Source organism: Stenella coeruleoalba (genome assembly GCF_951394435.1).
Source record: "Stenella coeruleoalba genome assembly, chromosome: 1".
NCBI lineage: Eukaryota > Metazoa > Chordata > Mammalia > Artiodactyla > Delphinidae > Stenella > Stenella coeruleoalba.
In genome coordinates, this window is record NC_137169.1 from 165,937,862 (window position 1) to 165,958,721 (window position 20,860).

At 42.3% G+C, this 20,860-nt stretch overlaps 1 protein-coding gene across 8 annotated transcripts in view; it reads left to right on the plus strand.

Annotated features, from left to right (window-relative positions):
* HHAT (hedgehog acyltransferase) overlaps positions 1 to 20,860 on the plus strand; it is a 365,509-nt gene that overhangs the window by 58,984 nt on the left and 285,665 nt on the right. For 5 of the 8 annotated variants that reach the window (XM_079945495.1, XM_079945499.1, XM_079945494.1 and 2 more), the window contains 2 exons: positions 4,584 to 4,697; positions 20,325 to 20,519. The exons of 1 other annotated variant lie outside the window; for it this stretch is intronic. In XM_079945495.1, the coding sequence (XP_079801621.1) occupies positions 4,584 to 4,697; positions 20,325 to 20,519 (309 nt within the window). The remainder of the gene's footprint in view (positions 1 to 4,583; positions 4,698 to 20,324; positions 20,520 to 20,860) is intronic. 2 more of the 8 variants (XM_079945500.1, XM_079945498.1) reach the window with 2 other exon arrangements.

The following is a 20,860-nucleotide window of genomic DNA, read 5'->3' on the forward strand; positions in this document are numbered from 1 at the left end:
CCTTTCTGAAGATAGTTTTCTTTTTCTTATCTTGCTATAGGCAGAATCATAGCACATAGTCAGTCTGTATGCTGTAGTTTCTTCCCAATCTGGGGAAGAGGCTGGATGACTGGGGAACTTGCTGGAACAGAACAGGCTGACAGTGTGGATGTGGAACTTGGAGGCCTGGGTTGGTGACACGGGAGTGTGAGGGGGGTATCTCTCCCCCCTACCCCCGAATGATGGGCACTCAGTCAGGACGCTGTCTGTAGGCGGGTGACTAGCTGTTCTCTTAGTATTTCTTTCCTTTAGTATTTTTTCCTTTAGGAAAAAAATAACTTTATTTTTCCACCCTTTGAAAGCAATCTGCCCTTCTTACATACAGGAAGGCTCAGGGCCAGATAGTGAAGTGACTTGTCCAAGTTTACACAGGGGGAGAAATGTGACGAGAACTTAGGTCACCCGATTTTACTTCCCCACCATTTTAAAGGCCTACTGATTGTTGGGTGATCATGATAGAAATTTGCAGTTAAGTCAAGGTTTTTGCTCTCAGGAACTTACTATTTTTTCCCTCTAGAGAGAAAATACATGAAATAGCTAGAGTGAAAAGTGCTATACTGAATATGCTGTAGTAAAATGTGCTATCGTAAAAGTGCTGGAATTGAGTTGTGAATTGACAGAGAAAGGGTTGCAGTGAGGGCCACCTGGAAGGGTGGAGAAGGCTTCACACTGGAGCTGACATGTCTGTGGATACGGGGCATTAACGAGGCATCCCCAGGGTTGGAAACGATTTGGTCGGATAGTGGGGTGTGTGTATGTGTCTGGGAGTGGTGGGGGAATCCAGGTAGAGCGTCAGCACAAGTAGAAACAGCTTGGAAAAGGGCTTCCTCTTTGGTATCAGACAGGACTGGGTTTGAAACCCAGCTCTGCCGCCTCTAGTTTTGCCTGCTCTGACCTCCAGTTAACTCATCTGTAACATGGATTACAAAAAAGGAGAGGTCTCAGTTGTATCTCTAGTGTGTGTAGATGAATGACACCACTGTTACCTGTCTTTCTTTGCAGTGGTTTTCAGAGTCCGGGGTGTTAGTGTTGGTACCGTGACCTCCTCCAGGGTGACGAATTCTACATTTCTGCCCCCCGTACCTAGTGTAGAACTCTGCTCTCTATGGGAAAAGAGGCCCAGATCCTTTTCCTTGTTAAGAGTAGGAGAAATAACGTTTCACCAGGAAGTTAGAGTCACTATTTAAGAGACCAAGAATCATCATGTCCTTAGAGTTCTCTGCTCTTGCCTCATTGCACACTGAAAACCTCAGAATGAATAACCATGCTTAACTCACTCAGTTTATTACAGGATGATGGTTGCTCTGTTTGTGAATATTAGGTGGTCAGCCTTAGTGTGTCCCTGCCTGGGAATGGTGTGGGGTGGTGTGAGCTGTTAAGGGTTCTCTGGGCTTATGAACAATGTAGGGAATCATGATTGATGATGTCAATCTCTACAACTTGAAATGTGGTCCCCAGGCCAGCAGCATGGCATCCCCTGAGAGCTTGGATGAAAGACAGAATCCCAGGCCCTATCCCAGACTTCTTGGATCAGAATCTGCATTTTAGCAAAATCTGTAGGTGATTTGTGTGTCCACTGAGGTTTGAGAAGCGCTGATGTAGAAGATGGGTTGTGAATCTTGGAGTTCAGGCTCCCCTTTCTCCACGGGGGAGCCTTCCTGGTTCTGGCCAGCTAGAACTTATCCCCGGTTTATATTTGACTTCCTTACAGAACCAAAGAAGAGGCTTCTAATTGACTAAGAATTACAGGATCGAGAAAGAAAATGGGGAGGGAACAGAACATGAAAAAGTTGTTCTTGATTTGAGACTTTAAGATTTACCTTGAAATGAGTGAGCTCAGGGTCTATAAGGCTTTTGCTTATGGAATCAGGCAAGTCGACATTTTTCTTCCCCAAATCAGTAACTGCTACTTATTGGCCATCTTCTACTCATTAATTCAGCTCTTCTGTCCGGTTATTTCCTTTAGGTAAATATTTTAAATGGAGAAGAATAGACATAAGAAAAATGTTTTTATTTCCTTTAAATGGCTCTTTTCTGAAATAATTAGTGATGAGAGACTGTGTAGTTTTGATGGGATTTTTAAAAAAAATTTATTTATTTAATTTATTTATATTTGGCTGCGTTGGGTCTTCATTGCTGCGCGCGGGCTTTCTCTAGTTGTGGCGAGCGGGGACTCTGCTTCGTTGAGGTGCACGGGCTTCTCATTGCGGTGGCTTCTCTTGTTGCAGAGCACAGGCTCTAGGCGTGTGGGCTTCAGTAGTTGTGACACGCAGGCTCAGTAGTTGTCGATCATGGGGTCTAGAGTGCAGGCTCAGTAGTTGTGGCGCACGGGCTTAGTTGCTCCGCGGCATGTGGGATCTTCCCGGACCAGGGCTCGAACCTGTGTCCCCTGAATTGGCAGGTGGATTCCTAACCACTGCACCACCAGGGAAGCCCTGTTGATGGGATTTTACCAGCACAGGGTTTTCAGTAGTTTTGGGCCTTAGGATGAAGCATAAAGGTTTTTTGGTTTCTTGAATGTTATGAGATATTATTTCATTTTTACCCCCTAGAAATTAAACTTGGACAAGTTTTGAAACATAGGTATAAGTCTGAGGTGATGAATTCTAATGTAATTCTGAATGTTCAAAAACATTATTTATATTTAAAAAGCTAAAATGTTGGGATTTTTATTTTGAGGGGGGTAAAAAAATTCCATCTTGGTTTTTAGCGTCTGCATCCGCGTTACAAAGTGGCATTTTACTAGCATGGCCTCATCACATGACCTTTGCGCCTTTAATCAGTTGATTGACTCTCCACTAATTTGACATTTTTAAGATGGGGAAGTGAGGTCTGGAACAGGGATAAAGCCGGGTTGACGATTTGAGTTCTTTGCTCTGCTGCTGTCTGGGTGTGCAGCGTGGGCACGCCCTGGGCTCTGATGTAGTCAGTCTTTGAATGGAAGGAATTGGACTAGATCTATGATTTTCATGGGATGGGGTCTCTATGAGCAGGTTGTGTGTGTATCAGGATCTTGGTTGTGGGGAAAACGTGTTGTTTGAGAAGCACAGTACTGCTGTCTTTCTTCATTTGGAAAATAGAAAAACTTTTTTTTTTTAAACAAGAGGCAACATGTAAAGTGTGATACAATCTTAGCTGGTTAACACAGGATGGAAAGCACATGGGACTAGCAGTTAGTGGCAAGTAACAATTTTTAGTGAGTACTGTGTGCCGGGTACTGTTTTAAAATTTTGATATGCATGTATTTTCAGTTAAACCTCACAAATTCCGAGAAAATCAGTCCTGTTATCATATGAGCAGACAGCGGAAAGGTGAAGTATCTCACTCAAGGTCATCACAGCCAGTATGTAGATAGATCTGGGATCCAAACCCAAGATGAATCGGCAGCCTTAGCTGCTACATACATTTGCTACCTCTACATCCATAGTCTGATATGAATCAAGGTCACTTCAATCTGTATTTTACCTTCTGAAAAAAAGTTTTGTACTATGTGTAACTTGTATGAAATTGCCCCTCAATCCTCAGGTGCAAAAAAAAAGAAAAAAATCGAAAAAAATCCTATTTTCCTTTAAACCCAATTAAAAATTTGACTCAAAGTTTCACTTGTAGAGACTGATGAGATGTTCAGTATCGATAAATCAGTAGTCAGTGGGGGATTCCTTCGTCACCCACACGATTTGGCTAGAAAATTCTGAGGGCCTCAAATCTGCACTCCATCCTGGTGGTGCCCAGATGCTCATGGGCCAAGCCCACATTCTCCGTTTGAGAGTGGCCAATCACTGTGCTTATTCCCTCCATGCTCAGCTTGGCTGCCATGATCTCCCCGGAGCTCCTGAGGCCGAGGCTTTTAGGTGTGAGCCCCCAGGTGTCCATGGGTCCAATCTTTCCAGAGGTTTTTCACCTGCCCCTGTCAGGGAGCCATATAGACACAGAGCCTGGTACAGATGCAGACAAAGGGCACTGACGGACATAGCTTCCCAAGGTGAAGGGAAGTATATTTTTCATTCTTTCCTTGTCATCTTATAGGGAATTAGTTAATTTCTCTATCAAATTATCCTCCTGCCTGTAAGTGACAGCAAGATTTAACATGACTGACCTTACACAATTTTATTAGTGTCCAGCGTACATTTCTCTTGCTGGTGAAAGCATCTAGGTGATGAAACTGAGATAACCTAAGTTGTTATTTGTACTATCTATGTGACGCTGGGTAAATGACCTGAATTCTTTAAGTCTCTGTTTCATATTTTATAACGTGGGGTCAATAATAGTTTCTGTCCCATAGACGGTCCAGAGGTTGGGGGATCAGCTTTAACAGAGACACTCAGTGGGGGAATGGCAATGAAACCAGCTAAGCTGGAGGGGAGGGTATAAGTAGGTGCGGTGTGTGGTGGGGTAGATGCTGGAAATGTTGTGTAAATGCCGTTGTATAGCATTTGGACTCACACTGGCCTTCTTCTTGCAATTGTTTTATTAACTGGAGTTTGTGTTCTGCCTCAAACACATACCAAGATCCCTCTGATAAACTGCTGTTTTGGCCGATTTAGGACCCAACTGACTTTGAGTGGAGCTTCTGGATGGAGTGGGGCAAGCAGCGGCTGGTGTGGCTTCTCCTTGGCCACATGGGTGTGTCTCAAGTAGCCAACCTGCTTGCAAGGAAGGTACGGTTATGTGCATCATTTCCGTTTAAGCTTCTTTCTCCTTTGCTTTTTGTGAAGAAAGAGACCTGAGCTAGCGAATCAGGAGACATGGATATTAGCCTTGGAAGACTGGAAAAGATGGGAAAGAATTGTTACTGGTCAATAGGATAAATTATCAGATAAAAAGATAAAAAGAAAAGATAAAGATAAGATAAATTGTTAATGATGTTGATAAGATAAAAATGTCATACATGCTTATCCTGTGCTTACTTCCTCCAAGTCGTTTTTCAAACCAATGAATATGAAGGTTTTAGACTAAAACTAAACTTCAGATGGTATTCTTTAAGACCATTCTTAATCAAATGATCCTATAAAAACCCCCTGTTGAGAATATATGTGATTTCAGTTCAGAAGAAAGAGAATGATTTCATTAAGAAGTGGGAATGATTTTCATGTCAAGTAATTTATGCTACAGTAGCTGTTATAGATCAGAATTCTAGTATTTTGCTCTTTCCTTGGCCTGGTTTCGAGAACAAGAGATTCTTCCAAGAAGTTGTTTGAAAAGTGCTTTTGCAAGAGCTGGGATTGAGAACCTCTTTATATTGTAGCTAATACGGGGCCTGAGATAGTGCCAGGAGGATCTTTCTCTAGTGTAGGGGCCAGGCTTTGTCCAGCATCCTCTCATATATGCATCTTGCCTCTGTGGTTTCCTAATCTGAAAAGAAATGAGTCTGTGCTTGGAATTCTACCCAGTAAAAACAAAGCACAGCCAAAAATGGACTTGGAAGTCAACCCAGGAGAAATGTTTGATTCTTAGAGGTTCACGGAGGTGAAGAAACTGAAGGGACAGAAGGAGCAGGAGCCTCTGGGCTCAAGAGACCTGGACGTGAACTGAGAAAACAGTGCCATGTGCTTAGAGATGTCACCGGACTTGGGCTATTTTTCAGCTCTTTCCTGAAAATTGGTACTTTCTGGGCCTGCTTCTCATCCTGGAATACAGAAAATCCCAGTAGCACACCAACTTTCTTTGTTTTAAATATGATAATGATTACTTTTTTGTACTCAAGTGGTTTCCATCTTCTAAAGTAGCAAAAAATTAAAAATTTTAGATGCTGTCAGATCTGAATATATTTTAAAATTTCATACAACTTTCTTTTTTTCAGTTTTATTGAGATGTAATTGACATATGGCACTGTATAAGTAAGGTATACAGCATGATGACTTAACATACACATATTGTGAAATGATTACCACAATAAGCTTAGTTAATATCCATTGTCTAATATAGATACAAAGAAAAAATGAGAAAAAAGAAAAGAATGTGTTTTCCTTGTCATGAGAACTTTTAGGATCTATTCTGTTCTCTTAGCGGCTTTCAAATATACCATACAGCAGTGTTAACCATAGTCATCATGTTGTACATTATATTCTTAGTACTTATTTTTCTTATAACTGGAAGTTTGTACCTTTTGATCACCTTCATTCAATTTTATATAACCTTCTGAGCAAACATAATAATAAGTAATCCATTGTTTTTTGTATTCCTAAACTAGTTATGAACATATCCACCTCAGCCTTCATTAATGTGTTTCTTTTCTTCCACAAATTTGTTTGGTATTTGCTAAGACATCAATGTTTCTAGAAATTTAACATTTTTGTTTCTAACACAAAGTTTATCTGCCCCTAGATAAATGACTTACTGCCCCTAGGTCTTAGTTTTCCCATCTGTAAAATAAATAGCTTAATACTTGTGTTTTCTATCTCTGTGGCGGGGCAGGGGGGAAGATGAACTATTTTGAGGAGTATGTGAAATTCAGCCCATCTCACTACTGCTGCTGTGGGAAAGGGTCAGCTGTCGTGGAGGGGAAGAGTGCTGGATGATGGATTAGGTCCTGGGCTTTCTCATTTGTTAGCTTTCTGACCTTAGAAAGGCTTTTCACCACTGAATCTTAATTTATCATTTTCTGTAAAGTAGGGTTGATGAGATAGTATTATTCTTTTTCTTTTCCTCCTTTTAAAACATGGTGGGCTTCTCACTATTCACAATAGCCAAAACATGGAAGCAACCTAAATGTCCATCGACAGATGAATGGATAAAGAAGATGTGGCACATATATACTGTGGAATACTACTCAGCCATAAAAAATGAAATAATATCATATGCAGCAACATGGATGGACCTAGAGATTATCATACTAAGTGAAGTAGGTCAGAAAGACAAATACCATATGCTGTCACTTATATGTGGAATCTAAAATATGACACGAATGAACTTATCTATGAAACAGAAACAGACTCACAGACATAGAGAACAGACTTGTGGTTGCCAAGGGGGAGAGAGGTGGGGGAGGGATGGATTGGGAGTTTGGGATTAGCAGACGCAAACTATTATATATAGAATGGATAAACAACAAAGTCCTAACTATATTCAGTATCCTGTGATAAACCATAATGGAAAAGAGTATGAAAAAGAATGTATATATATGTATAACTGAATCAATTTGCTGTACAGCAGGAATTAACACAACATTATAAATCAACTGTACTTCAATAAAATACATTTAAAAAAAAGGGTGGGCTTCATTTGTTAGAACTTTCATTAAAAAGTAAGGATGAAACATGGAAAAGGTAGGACAAAGAGGAAGCACCAAAGAAATGGCAGAAATAAATGCAAATATATCAGTAGTCACAATCAGTGTGAATGGACCCAATCCACCCCCCAACCCTAGAAAAGGATTGTCAGACTGGATAAAAGTAAAACAGAAAAAAAGGAAAATAAACAAAGAAATAAAACAGCATCCACAGGGGTGCTTCCTAGCAAGATATACTTAAAATGGAAGGACACAAGGACACAGAGTGTTTGAAAGTGAAAGGATGGCGAAAGGTGTTCCAGCAAATATAAGACTCATCTTTGTCCCGTCCACCTAGATACTAGTGCAGTTTCATTAATAGCTGGCAAAGAACATTATTTGTGACAAAGAGGGTTCTTGTTTAATGATAAAATGTTCATTTCATTAGGAAGATATTATAATTCTAAGTTTGTTTATTTTCCTTCCAAATATAGAAAGCAAAAGTTGATCAATACCATAAAGATAAATAGATATATCTGTGATTTTAGGGAGAGATTTTAACATAATTTTATCACTAATTGATATATCAGATAGAAGAAAACAAATAATACAATTAATAAGCTTGATATAAGAAATGTAAATGGGGACTTCCCTGGCGGTCCAGTGGCTAGGACTCCATGCTCCCAATGCAGGGGGCCTGTGTTCGATCCCTGGTCGGGGAACTAGATCCTACATGCCACAACTAAGACCTGGCACAGCCAAATAAATAAATAAATAAAAAGGTAGTTTATAAGCGGGCTATGAAGGATCTTAAATACTATAGTTTGGGAAGCAGGAATCCACTGAAGGTTTAAAAAAAAAAAAAGAAACGTAATGATTACATCTAACAACTGGAGAATTCACATCCTCTTAAAGAACACATAGAATATTTATAAAAACTGACCACATCTTAACCATAAAGTAATTTTCAATGAATTTCAAAGACTGTGTTTTAAATAGGTTACCTTCTCTAATCCCAGTGTAATTAAGTTAGAAACCAGTAACACAATGACCTGAAAACTGTAATTCATTTAGAAATTAAAAGAGAAAGCAAACTTTAAAATAACAATAGGTAAAAAAAGAGATCATACTGGAAATTAGAAAATAGCTAGAAATGAATAAAAAATATATTACATATCAATACTTGTAGGGTGCTACTTGGATAATTTTAAGTTTATGTAAGTGCATAACTTTACATGCTCCTATTAAAACAAAAGAAAAGCTGAAAATTAATGAGCTAAGCATACAACTTAAGAAATTAGGAAAGAACAGAAAAAAGAAACGAAGAAGGAAGGAACAAAAATAAGAGTAGACATTAATGAAACAATCAGTGGCATGATTGGTCAAAAAAAATGCACAAATAACCAATATTAGGTGTGGAAAAGAGGATAAAAAATATAGTAAGGATATTTTGCACAACTTTATGACAATAATTTTGAAAACTTTGGCAAAGCAGACACATTTCTAGAAAACGTGTCTTACCAAAACTGACTCATGAAGAAATAGAAAAACTGAATAGTACTATAACCATGAAAAGAAGTTGAGTAAGTAGTTAAAAATCTATTTGTAAAGAAAACAATAGTCTAACACAGCACTTCTTCCAAACATTCAAGGCACAAATTATTTAAATCTTTTCCAGGCTTTTTCAGAAAATAGAAAAAGAGGGAACATTCATTTTATGAAGAAGAGGGCATAAAATTGATACCAAAATCAGAGTATGCGCCCTACCGGATACTATGAGTTAATGAAGATATAATAATTAGGACATTGTTGTATTGGCACCAGGATAGGTAAATAGACCAATGTAACAGAATAGAGTTTAGAAAATACTTGTACATAGATGGAAACTTGATTTTGACAGATGTGGCATTTCAGATCTGCGTGGAAAAGATAAACGTCAATAAACAGTGCTGACACAATTGTTGAGTCATATTAAAAAGAAATGAATACTTACCTCATACCATTCATAATCATTTTCAAGGTGAATTAAGTCCTTAAACTAGGACTTCCGTGGTGGCACAGCAGTTAAGAATCCACCTGCCAGTGCAGGGGACACAGGTTCGATCCCTGGTCCAAGAAGATCCCACATGCCGCAGAGCAGCGAAGCCCGAGAGCCACAACTACTGAGCTTTTGTGCCACAACTACTGAAACCTGCACGCCTAGAGCCCATGCTTCGTAACAAGAGAAGCCCACGCACCACAGCGAAGAGTAGCCCCCACTCGCCACGACTAGAGAAAGCCCGCGCGCAGCAACGAAGACCCAATGCAGCCAGAAAAAAAAAAGGACTTAAAAAAAAAAAAAGAGTATGAAACTTTTAGCAAGCATGATGTAGGAGGAGAATATTTCTTGATGGTAGGGTAGAGAAAGATTTCTTAATTAAGACACAAAAAGTATAACCTGTAGAGGAAAAATTTGATAAGTTTAACCATATTAAAACCAAGAACTTATCAATGTATAATAATCAATGTACATCTTTGTATGTATCCAGAAACACAGTGAAGAAAGTGAAAAGGCAAGTCACTAATTGAGAAGTTATTTGCAACCTGACAGAGGTTTGGTATTGGAATATATAAAGAAATTTCAAAAGGAAAAAGCAAGTCACCCAATAGAAAAAGGGCTCAATATGGGAAAAGGAATTTGCAGAAGAGGAAACACAAATGACCAATAAACTTATGAAAATGTGTTCAACTTCATTAGTAGTCAAGCAAATATACCTTAAATCTACAAGATACCATTTCATACTTTCAGTTTGGCAGAGATAAAACAAAAATCCCCTGATGATATCAAGTACTGGCCACCTGAACTCATACAGAGAGGTTGTGAGTATGTGTTGGTATGGCTTCTTTGTATTACATTACCTAGTGAAGTCAAAGAGGTGCAAAGTCCACAGCTACCAGTGCTAACTTGGACATGTTCCCTGCAGAAGCTCTTCTCTGCCAATCAGGGGACATGAGCCAGGACGTTCATTGCAGCAATGGGATTGTAGTAACAAAGAGGCAGAAGCAATCCAAATATTCTTTATGGGGAAATGGATGAATTGTAGTGAATTTATTCCATGGAAAGGAATGAATTATAATTGTAATTGTCAACGTGGCTGAATTTCTGGATCATGACATTGAGCTAATAAGGCAAGTTGCAGAGGAATCTATCAGATATGCTCCTATGCGCATAGAGCTGTACAGACTACATTGATATACATTCATGTGTATGATCACAAAGATGAGATAGCCATGAAAATAAGTTCAGGATAGTGGTCACATCTCGTTGGGGAGATAGAATCAGAGGGGAGAGGGATTCCCCTGGTGGCACAGAGATTAAGAATCTGCCTGCCAATGCAGTGGACATGGGTTCAATCCCTGGTCCAGGAAGATCCCACATGCCATGGGGCAACTAAGCCTGTGCACCACAACTACTGAAGCCCGCACGCTCTAGGGCCTGTGTGCGACAACTACTGAGCCCACGTGCTGCAGCTACTGAAGCCCGTGTAACTAGAGCCCGTGCTTCGCAGTAAGAGAAGCCACCACAATGAGAAGCCCGCGCACTGCAACGAAGAGTAGCCCCCGCTCACCGCAACTAGAGAAAGCCCGCACACAGCAATGAAGACCCAACGCAGCCAAAAAAAAAAAGCTGAAAAAAGAATCAGAGGAGAGATAACCAGGGCCCTTTTTTGGTTTGTTTGGTTTTGCTTTGATTATTTGTTTATTTATTTTTATTGAGGTATAATTGACATTTTTAAAATTGAGATGTATTTGACATATGCTCAGGGGCCCTTTAAAGCACTGATAGCTTTATCTTTCTTAAGCTGGTGCTAGGTATGCAGGTGTTATTTCATCATTCTTTATACCTTATAAACTTTATAAATATTCCTTTCCCTGTGTTTGATATGTGATATATTTTTCACTGAACATGTGGAAGGATGGTGTGGCAGGGAGAAGGAAAGATGAGGCTGCCCTGGGCACACTGAGTTTTCATCCCCTACCTTCCTCACCCTTCTGCCATGTGCATCAGGCCCAACATGGCCGCATCTGACTGGTCTCCTTTGCTTCCCACTCTTTGTCTTGCTACCTCTTGTTTGCTTCCTGTAGATCAGTGTTTCTCTAGCTTTTTTTTTTTTCATTATTTCTCCCCCAGGAGCATTTTTAGCTATTTTCCCCCAATTGTCACTTCCTCTTTATGACATTTTAATACCACAGATGTACTGTCTGTTTATGTACTGTGTACCTGCCTGTGCTTTATGCATAGAGGAAGGTTTTCTTGTCTGCAAGAACCAATTCCCCCCTTCCCTTGGAGCAGATATAGCCCCAGTAGACAGTGCAAGATGTAGATTAACCCTCTGCTCGTGGACGGATATTCCTCCCTCTTTCCAAATTTCCTCTGTTTTCAGCTCCTGTTTTGTACCTACCACCATCAGAAACCTACCTAGGTTAGGATATAGATGTTCCTGTGGTTAGTTTGCTTGTAACTTTGAGTTAAGTCTCTTCCTGTTAGGAGTCCACATTCAGGGTGGCTAAGGGCTCCTGGCTGAAACCCGGCTTTGTTGCTTTTTAGTGATGCAGTCTTAAGCCAGTTAATATCTTGAAGGCTTTCTCCTCATTTGTACAACAGGGACGGTACCGCTTGCTTCCTGGGGTAGTGGTGAGAGTCCGATGGTTTTCAAGGTTGTGCTGGCATACATACGATGACAGCCAAGTAAGAGGTGACTGCTGCTGGGGTCCGCTGGCCTCTGCTGTGTGCCGCGACTGCGGTCTGTGTGTGCTCCTGGGAGCCGTTCCCTCTGTGGTGCTCAAAAAGGAGGCGACTGTCAGAACTTCTGAAACCCCAGAGGGCAGAGGCTGTCTGTCCAGCCATACCTACCTTCCTCTCCTGCATGTCTTTCTCTGACCCTGTTTCAAGCTTGAGCTGGGCTGTGGGAGAAAGGATGGGGAGACACAGTCCCGCCCCCAGGAGCTGAGTGAGAAGTGACAGAGGAAACCAGATCCTGATCAGGATGCTGGGAGGAGCGGGCCACATCTGCCTGGGGGTGTCAGGGAAGGCCCCCGAGGAAGTAGCTTGTGAGCTGTGCCTTGAAGGGAGTGGAAGCATCTGCTTATTTCAGCTTCCTGCATCTCATTACCAGGCATGAGTGGATAGGTGGACTTGTCTTTTTATCTGCAGAGCACATCTTATCCAAACTCAGTAGGAGGTTTTGTTTGCATTTTTCTTGGAATGTGGCAGAGTTTGCGCTGAGCCGTGTGTGTGTGTGTGTGTGTGTGTGTGTGTGTGTGTGTGTGTGTGTGTGTGTGTGTGTGTGGTGGTGGGGTGTCTCCCATCTCTTTGTGACCACAGGTTTGATTTGTGCAACAGCTGGTGGGCAGGGTTCTGGTCAGATTGGGGCACAGTGTGCTCTTTGTCTGAGTCCGCTTGGTCCTTATGTAAGTATGAACCACAACTTTGGCCCCATTAGCTCCATGCTTTCACCACCTGGACTGAGTGTTCCAGATGGCCTTAATTTGGGTGGATGCTTTTGGTACTTATTCAGGGTGGAAGATTTGGGTTGCAGTCGTCTTTTGTTTCCCCATTCTGGGGGGCATCATGAACTGTGGACGATGCTGTGCAGAGGATTAGGCATTATCACTTCTTGCGGTTACAACCCTTGAACCCTGAAGGATGCTTCCGCCTTCATCTACTATAATACCGTCTCTGCCTTTGTGGCCCTACCTCCTCCCAGAGAGGCAAAGAAGGGTTTATTTTCAAAAGTGGGATTTTCTTTTTCTTTTTTTTTTTTTTTTTTTGCCATGACAAGTAATAAAACTTTCCACTGAGCTCCTCGGCCAAGGTTAAACGCCTTTTCTCTGGGTAGGGCTCTCTCTGGGATTTGGCAAGACTACATTGCGGGCAGTGCCCTGGGAGGGAGGGGAGGCTGAGTAACGGCTCTGAGCTTTGGCTAGGGGGTTGTTATGATTGGAACGTATGTGGGGTGGTCAGACAGTGGCCTCCTTTCTTGAACACCCTCACCACCTGAGACATTGCGTTCCCTGCCCTCAGAACCAAAAATACCCCCGTGCAAACTTTTTGAGAAGGCTAGCTGCGTGGGGGGCCGAGGCTGGGTGCTGTTGCTGACCACAGGGTGCGTTCTCACCTGACCTCTGACTGGATTAGCACTGGGCCCCGGCTGGCTGAGCTCATTGGATGCAGGCTGAAAAGCGTGGTCCCATGGCGCTGGCTGAGACAAGTAAACTAACCTCTGGAAGGCCGTGGTGAACAGGCGCTCCCTTCCAGCATATTATCGAAACCACACACCTAATAGGAATCTCATGCATTAATGGTTTTCCTGGAATCAGACTCTTCCACCTCCATCACTGCATCTCTAAGGAGGGATGAAATGGGCTTTGTTTGGGCCCACGGGGCTTTGCTCCCAGGAAAAGGAGGCTAGAAGGCCGTTGTGTGGACTCTGCGATGGTTTTGGTTATTTTCCCTTTTTGTTTGTGTGGGGATACACACACACACCACACACCACACACACCACACACACACACACCACACACACACCACACACCACACACACCACACACACACCCCCACACACACACACCACACACACACCACACACACCACACACACACCACACACACACACACACCACACACACACCACACACACACCACACATACCACACACACACACACACACACACACACCACACACCACACACACCACACACACACACACCACACACACACCACACACCACACACACCACACACACACACCCCCACACACACACACCACACACACACCACACACACCACACACACACCACACACACACACACACCACACACACACCACACACACCACACACACACACACACCACACACACACCACACACCACACACACCACACACACACCACACACCACACACCACACACACACCACACACCACACACACACACACCACACACACACCACACACACACATGCCACACACACACCACACACATACACACACCACACACACCACACACACACCACACACCACACACACCACACACACACCACACACCACACACACACACCACACACCACACACACCACACACACACACACCACACACACACCACACACACACACACACACACACACACACACATATATATATTTTTTTTCAGTAGCAGCTGCAGTTGATTATGTAGTATGCAATAAATTATGCCGTGCATAAGGGTTATTGATTGACTCCTTTTATTTATTTCTCAAACAGTGCCCCCCACTGAGTGGTTTCTGGGCAGATGTACAAAAAGAATTAATATACAGCAAAGTCTGGTCCAGTTGCCAGCAGGAGTCTTCACCACGCCTTTGCACTTTTGTTCCTCCCTACAGAGGTGAGCTAATGAGGGGAACCACTCAGGCACATCCTGTTATCACTCAGTGTCCACAGCACAGAACAAGCTAACGCAGAAGGGAAGAAGAGATGGTGTGAGGGGGGCATGGCCAGCCAGCTCCTCCTGTGGCTGGGTCCTGGCTCCCTATGAGGAAGAGTTGAAGAATATAGATTTGCAAAAGAAAAGGCCGCAAGTCCATGGTCTTTTCTCAGGGGTGCTGATTTCAGCCTTTGAAACACGCCAGCTGAAATTGTTGATCTCTCGGAAGTCTTCCCTGGGGTGACAGGAATCAGGTTCTATCAGAGAGTCTGCTTTCAAAGGTTGGTGCCTGTACCCTATCAGTTGTGCACTATTTGAGGCTTCCCCCAGCACAAGATTGTAAGAGATCCCTGTGAGTGAAAACAGGCAGTAGGCAGTGAGATGTGAAATAACACCTTTTTATCCTATCTGCATTGGCAAAGCAGTCTGTTCATAAGGGGTTAGGTGTACAAGCAGAGACTTTGGAAATCAGCAGGTTTTCATATTAGTGACTAAAAAGCCCCAAATTTTGGTGCTAATTTCTTGTTCTTAGTCATAACTGCCAGGTTAAACCCCAATATCTGGGGAAGCATATCCACCCATCCGTCCACCCATCTATCCATCCAACTATTCTAACCATTCATTTATCCAGTGTTTATGAAACACTTGCTATGTGCTAGGTACCATGTAAAATTCTTATGTTATTGTATTATGAACAAGACAGGATATTAATTTGTTAAGGGAGCCTATCAAAAAGAGAGACGGTTATGCCCTGTTTTGAGAATTGGTTCAGTATAAACACAGGGGGCAATGGGAACCGAGGGCAAGTTCGCCTACCCAGTTCAGTCTGGCCTAATTCCATCAGAAAGGCCATAGTATTTAGTCTCGCTTTATCTCAACTGCCACGAAAACAGAGTACAGTTTCTTTCTTACTGTTTGTTAAACTTTTAAAAGTTTCTCCTCTTCCCCTGCCTTCCTTTTGGTCTCCTAATCAGGAACTGAAGAACCTGGAATAAAGAGAGTTAAGGGGGTCAGGAGAGTTCTGATGGGCTGGCTTCTTGTGCCCCAGCGAAGTTCACTCAGTCCATCTTATTGATGCAGGGTTCAGGTTGCTCACACTTTGATACCCTTTAAAAGAACATAATGGTAAATGCAAGTTAAAGCCACAGTGGGATTCCGCTGTCCAACTACCAGAGTTGATCAGGTAAAAAATAGTAACAACACCAAATGCTGGTGAGGAGGCAGCATTGGATCCCTTGTATGTTGCTGGTGGAAATGTGAAATGGCCACTCTGGGAAACTGTTGGGCAGTTTTTACAGAGCTCTAAACATGCAACTACCATGCAGCCCAGCAAGCTCACCCTTGGGCATTTATCCTAGAGAAATGAAAACATATTTACATAAAAACCTGTACATGTATATTCATTTCAGTTTTTATTCATAATAGCCCCAAGCTGGAAAACAGCCCAGATGTCCTTCAGCAGGTGAAGGGTTAAAGAAACTGTGGTCCATCCACACCGTGGAAACTATGCAGCAATATAAAGGGGGCAGTCCTTTGATACCTGTCACACCTTGGGTGGATTTCAGGGAATTATGCTGAATGAAAAAAAGCCAGTCCAGGGACTTCCCTGGTGGTGCAGCGGTTAAGAATCCGCCTGCCAGTGCATGGGACACGGGTTCGAGCCCTGGTCCCGGAAGATCCCACATGCCGCGGAGCAACTAAGCCCGTGCGCCACAACTACAGAGCCTGCGCTCTAGAGCCCGCGAGCCACAACTACTGAGCCCGTGTGCCTAGAGCCCATGCTCCGCAACAAAAGAAGCCACCGCAATGAGAAGCTCGAGCACTGCGATGAAGAGTAGCCCCCGCTCACCACAACTAGAGAAAGCCTGCACCCAGCAGCGAAAACCCAACACAGCCAAAAAATAAAAAGCAAGAAAATTTAAAAAAAAAAAAAAAAAGCCAATCCTAAAGGTTGCATACTGTATGACTTTTGGAATGGCAAAATTTTAGAAACGGAGAGATTATTAGTGGTTTCCAGGGATTAAGGATGTAGGGTAAAGGAAGCAGGAAAAAGGTGGGTGTGGTTATAAAAGGGCAATGCAAGAGATGCTTGTGGTGATGGAGTTGTTCAATATCTTTACTGTGGTGGACACTGAACCTATATGTGATAAAACCTTTTATGTGATAAAACCGTAAGAACTAAACACACACACACACACACACACACACACACACACACACACACACATACACGAGTGCAGGTAAAACTGGGGAAACCTGAATGTCTGTGGATTGTTGCAATGTCACCATCCTGGTTGTGATATATTCTGGTTTTGCAAAATGTTACCATACGGGGAAATTGGGTAAAGTGTCCAGAGGATCTCTCTGTGTTATTTCTTATAACTGCAGGAGAGTCTACAACTGTCTCAATAAAAATCTCAGTTAAAAAAAAAGCATCATATAAAATAACACTTGATTCGAATTTAAATCTCTAAATTAGAAACATCACAACCCAACATTAAATTAAGATTGTTTTATTTGTACACATTATTTGATCAACATGATTCTTTGTGCCTCATTTCAAGTGAACAGCAGTTTCCAATCATAATCGTCATTTGAACCTCTTAACTTAAATGAATTGGGTTATTCTGACTTTTAGGCAGATCTTTTATCAATTAATTAAAATTAATTAATTAAAATTAACTAATTGGTTTTAATTAATTAATTACATTGGCTGCGCTGCCTGGCTTGCGGGATCTTAGTTCCCGACCAGGGATTGAACCCAGGCTCTCAGCAGTGAAAGCACGGAGTTCTAACCACTGGACCGCCAGGGAATTCCCTAGGCAGGTTTTTAAATCTTGAACTTGACATAGATTATGCCTGTGACCAAAACTGTGCGTATCTGCCCAGATCGCCCTGAGAACTTGGAGAAAACGTTTTTAAAGCCTTTCTAGTGATGAATCAGAAGTATTGTTTTGGAATAAAACATAACACACTTTCTTTTTTAGTTTTGAAAAGTTAAAAGATTCCTGGCATATTTGATGTCAGAGGCTCAATGTCTGATATTTAAGCATTTTTGCTAAAGAGGACACAGGTTTGATAAACTAAATACATAAGCACTTTTGGAGTAGAAATAGGTGGGACCGGGCTGTCTTTAGGGCTTTGCATATGAAAACGGTCTTTGAAACACTTGGGCAAAGCCCCCCTCCTCCTCAGAGCAGCAGACCTTCTATGCTGCTGCCTGCGCGGCTAGGCAGTGTCACATTTCTACTTCTCGCCCTCTCTGCCCTGCTTCTTGCTGGTCTAGGCGTGTGTGTGTGTGTGGGGGGGGGGGGTAGGGGGGGATAGCGGTCAGAGGAGGTGTGCCCTAAGGGCTGGATTGATGGTGGGGGACTGTTCCTCTGATGCCAGTCAGAGAACAAGGCATGGAAGACTAATCATGCTGTATCAGCATCTTAGTGGTGTTTTCAAGGATGGGATTCCAATTGCATTCACTTTATAGAATGAAAAAAATCAATATGTTAGTCGGGTTCTAATTTATGTTTTAAAACAGGTGATTTCTTTTTTGCATTGTTCACATCTTTCCCTTTTTATCACCTGCCCACCGTGAATGTGTATAGTGGAGTTGTCTTTGCCCGTTGGGGAGGATGAGTGTGTAATAGGAGGGATAGAAGAGAATATGAGGTTCACGTGCATGCATTTTCTGTGATGTCTTAGAGAAAATTAGACGTTGTCTGCCTCTACTCTTCGGCAGGAGGAAGATGGTGAGGGATGAGAGTATAGGACAACCTTGTGTGCCCCCATGGTATCATTTGTGAGCACAGGTAAATTCATCAGAGAATCTCTGGAGCAGATGGGGTTTGCACAGCACTATTAAGTAGTTCCTGAAGGTTCCTCCAGTTTTTTCAAGCTGAAGCAGCTTAAGTCTGTGGTTAAGTTCCCAAATGAATCCCAACAGGCTTCTTCCAAATGGATCAAATAGCATTCAATAAAAACGTAGCTGTGTTACGTGTATATGTATGTAGCTGTGCACACATGGAAAAAGACTCCAAGTGGTAAATGCTATAGATCAAGTTGAAAAAGACACCCCTTCCCTTTTTTTCGCTCATTAGAACTACTTCTTAAAATAGTCTCTGGTGACCTTGTTCCTTATAATTGAACTCTGTCCAGAGGTGAGTGCTTGGGGGAAAGTTTGAAGCAAATTTATGTGGCTGTTTAATGAGGGTAGTAGGATGGAAAAATAGTAAAAATGAACTGCAGATTTCTCTGATTTTCTTGGAACTTCAAAGTGGCTGACCTAGTCCCTCATTTAAAATGTTCTCTCTGAGGCTGGAATAGAAGTTTGGTAAGGAATTGTACTAAGGCAATATTTTGGGAGAGTTAGCACTGAAGGACGGCATTTACAGTGTGCGGTCCACATCTGTCTTTCCCTTAAAGAAGTCTTTTTGTTTTCACAGGAAGACCTAATTTCAAGCAGCCCCTACTTTTCAACTTAGTGTATTCCTGGAAATCCTATTTTTGAATGCTCACCAAAAAGCCACATCATATTTTCCTATAGGAATAATAACTAGTATTTGCCTTGTCCTTCCTGTGTATGCAGACACCATTGTAAGCATTTTACGTGCATTAACTTAGTTAATCCTCACGACAACCTCATGAAGTAGATACTGTTACTATCCTAATTTTATACCTGAGAAAACCGAGGCACAGAGAGATTAAGTAAGTTGCCGAGGGTCACACAGCTAGTTAATGGGGATACCAGGATTTATTTTAGGTAATTGGACTTCAAAGCTTGAGTAATTACACCACTATGATATGTTGCCTCTCAAACAATGTTAAAACATTATTGTGGTTTTTTAAGTAAGGATTTACCAGCCAGATAGGACCAAGACTATATTGTAAAAGCAAAGACATGTTAATTTGTCTGTTTAGTTATTCAATGTCAATAACTATAAAACTTGATAATGAAATAGAAAAATCCTCTCCTAAAATGGGAATAAATGTATTAATTGGATTGATTATGCAAAGGCCTCACTATCACTGAAAACGGGTAAGCTATACTTTTTCTGTGACACAAACTTGACTGTAAATAATATGCTAATGAAATAAAAATGTAATTAGAGATTTCCTTGTAAGTCTCTGGTTTAAACTTTAGAAAGCCTTTTGTGGTTTAGAGGGTCCAGTTTTCTCAGTAAGACTCCTGAGAAGTTTGCACCAGTATTTTATCTTACCTTCGTTTTGCAGAATAGTGTACGCAGGGGCTAGTGTGCCAGGTTGGCAGCTTTTCTAACTGTCTTCAGGCTCCCATAATGTCTGTTGAAAGTCAGCCATAAATCTCATTGTTGTGGGATCCAGTGGTCTGGGTGGTTTTGGCTGAAGGCAGGAAAGTGGCTCCTTTCTCTGGGCGGATCTGGTGGAGTTCTGGGGACCTGGGGCTAGGCAGCCATCGCTCTGGGGTTAATGTGGAAAGTCCCTCTGAATCCTCTTTGTCTGTGTTACACTAAATCTCCAGGCCAGTGAGAACAGTTTGGTTAATGGGTCACAAGACATTACCCTCTTTTATGTAGAACCTTCAATAGCAATGCCTGTTAACTTACCCTTCTCTTTTTTCTTCCTCCCCCCCCCCCCATGTCTTTCTCACTGGGTCCCTCCCTGTCTGCAGCACAAACCCTGGATCCTCACAGCCTATGGGATGTGGGCCTGCTGGTGTGTGCTGGAGACCCAAGGCACAACCATGGTTCTTATTCACACCACCATCTCCTTCTGTGTTGCCCAGTTCCGGTCGCTGTTCCTGTCATGGCTCTGTTCTCTCTTCCTGCTCTCTACACTGAGGCTTCAAGATGTGGAGGAAGTTATGGTAAGAGTCTCCGTTTTACCATTGGGAAGGAGAAGGCACCTTTGGCAGTGCCTTTATCCAGGTAGATGCCTTTGTTTTCAGACAAGAGTCAATTGAAGAACTGTGGTGGCGCTCCCTCTAGTGGCCACAGGGGGTTGATGCATGTGAACCCTGGTGTTGCGTTCTGCAGTCTTTTGTATCTGACTATGCCTTAGTCCTTGGAGGTTGCCCAGCGCTGACCTTGTACCTTTTCTCCCAGTTTGGGCAGGCATGGATGGTGCCAGATGTCACAGGAACAAAGGGGAAAAAAAAGCAATATGCAAAAAAGCAAAAAAAAAAAATCCCCTATGCATTTAATAAAA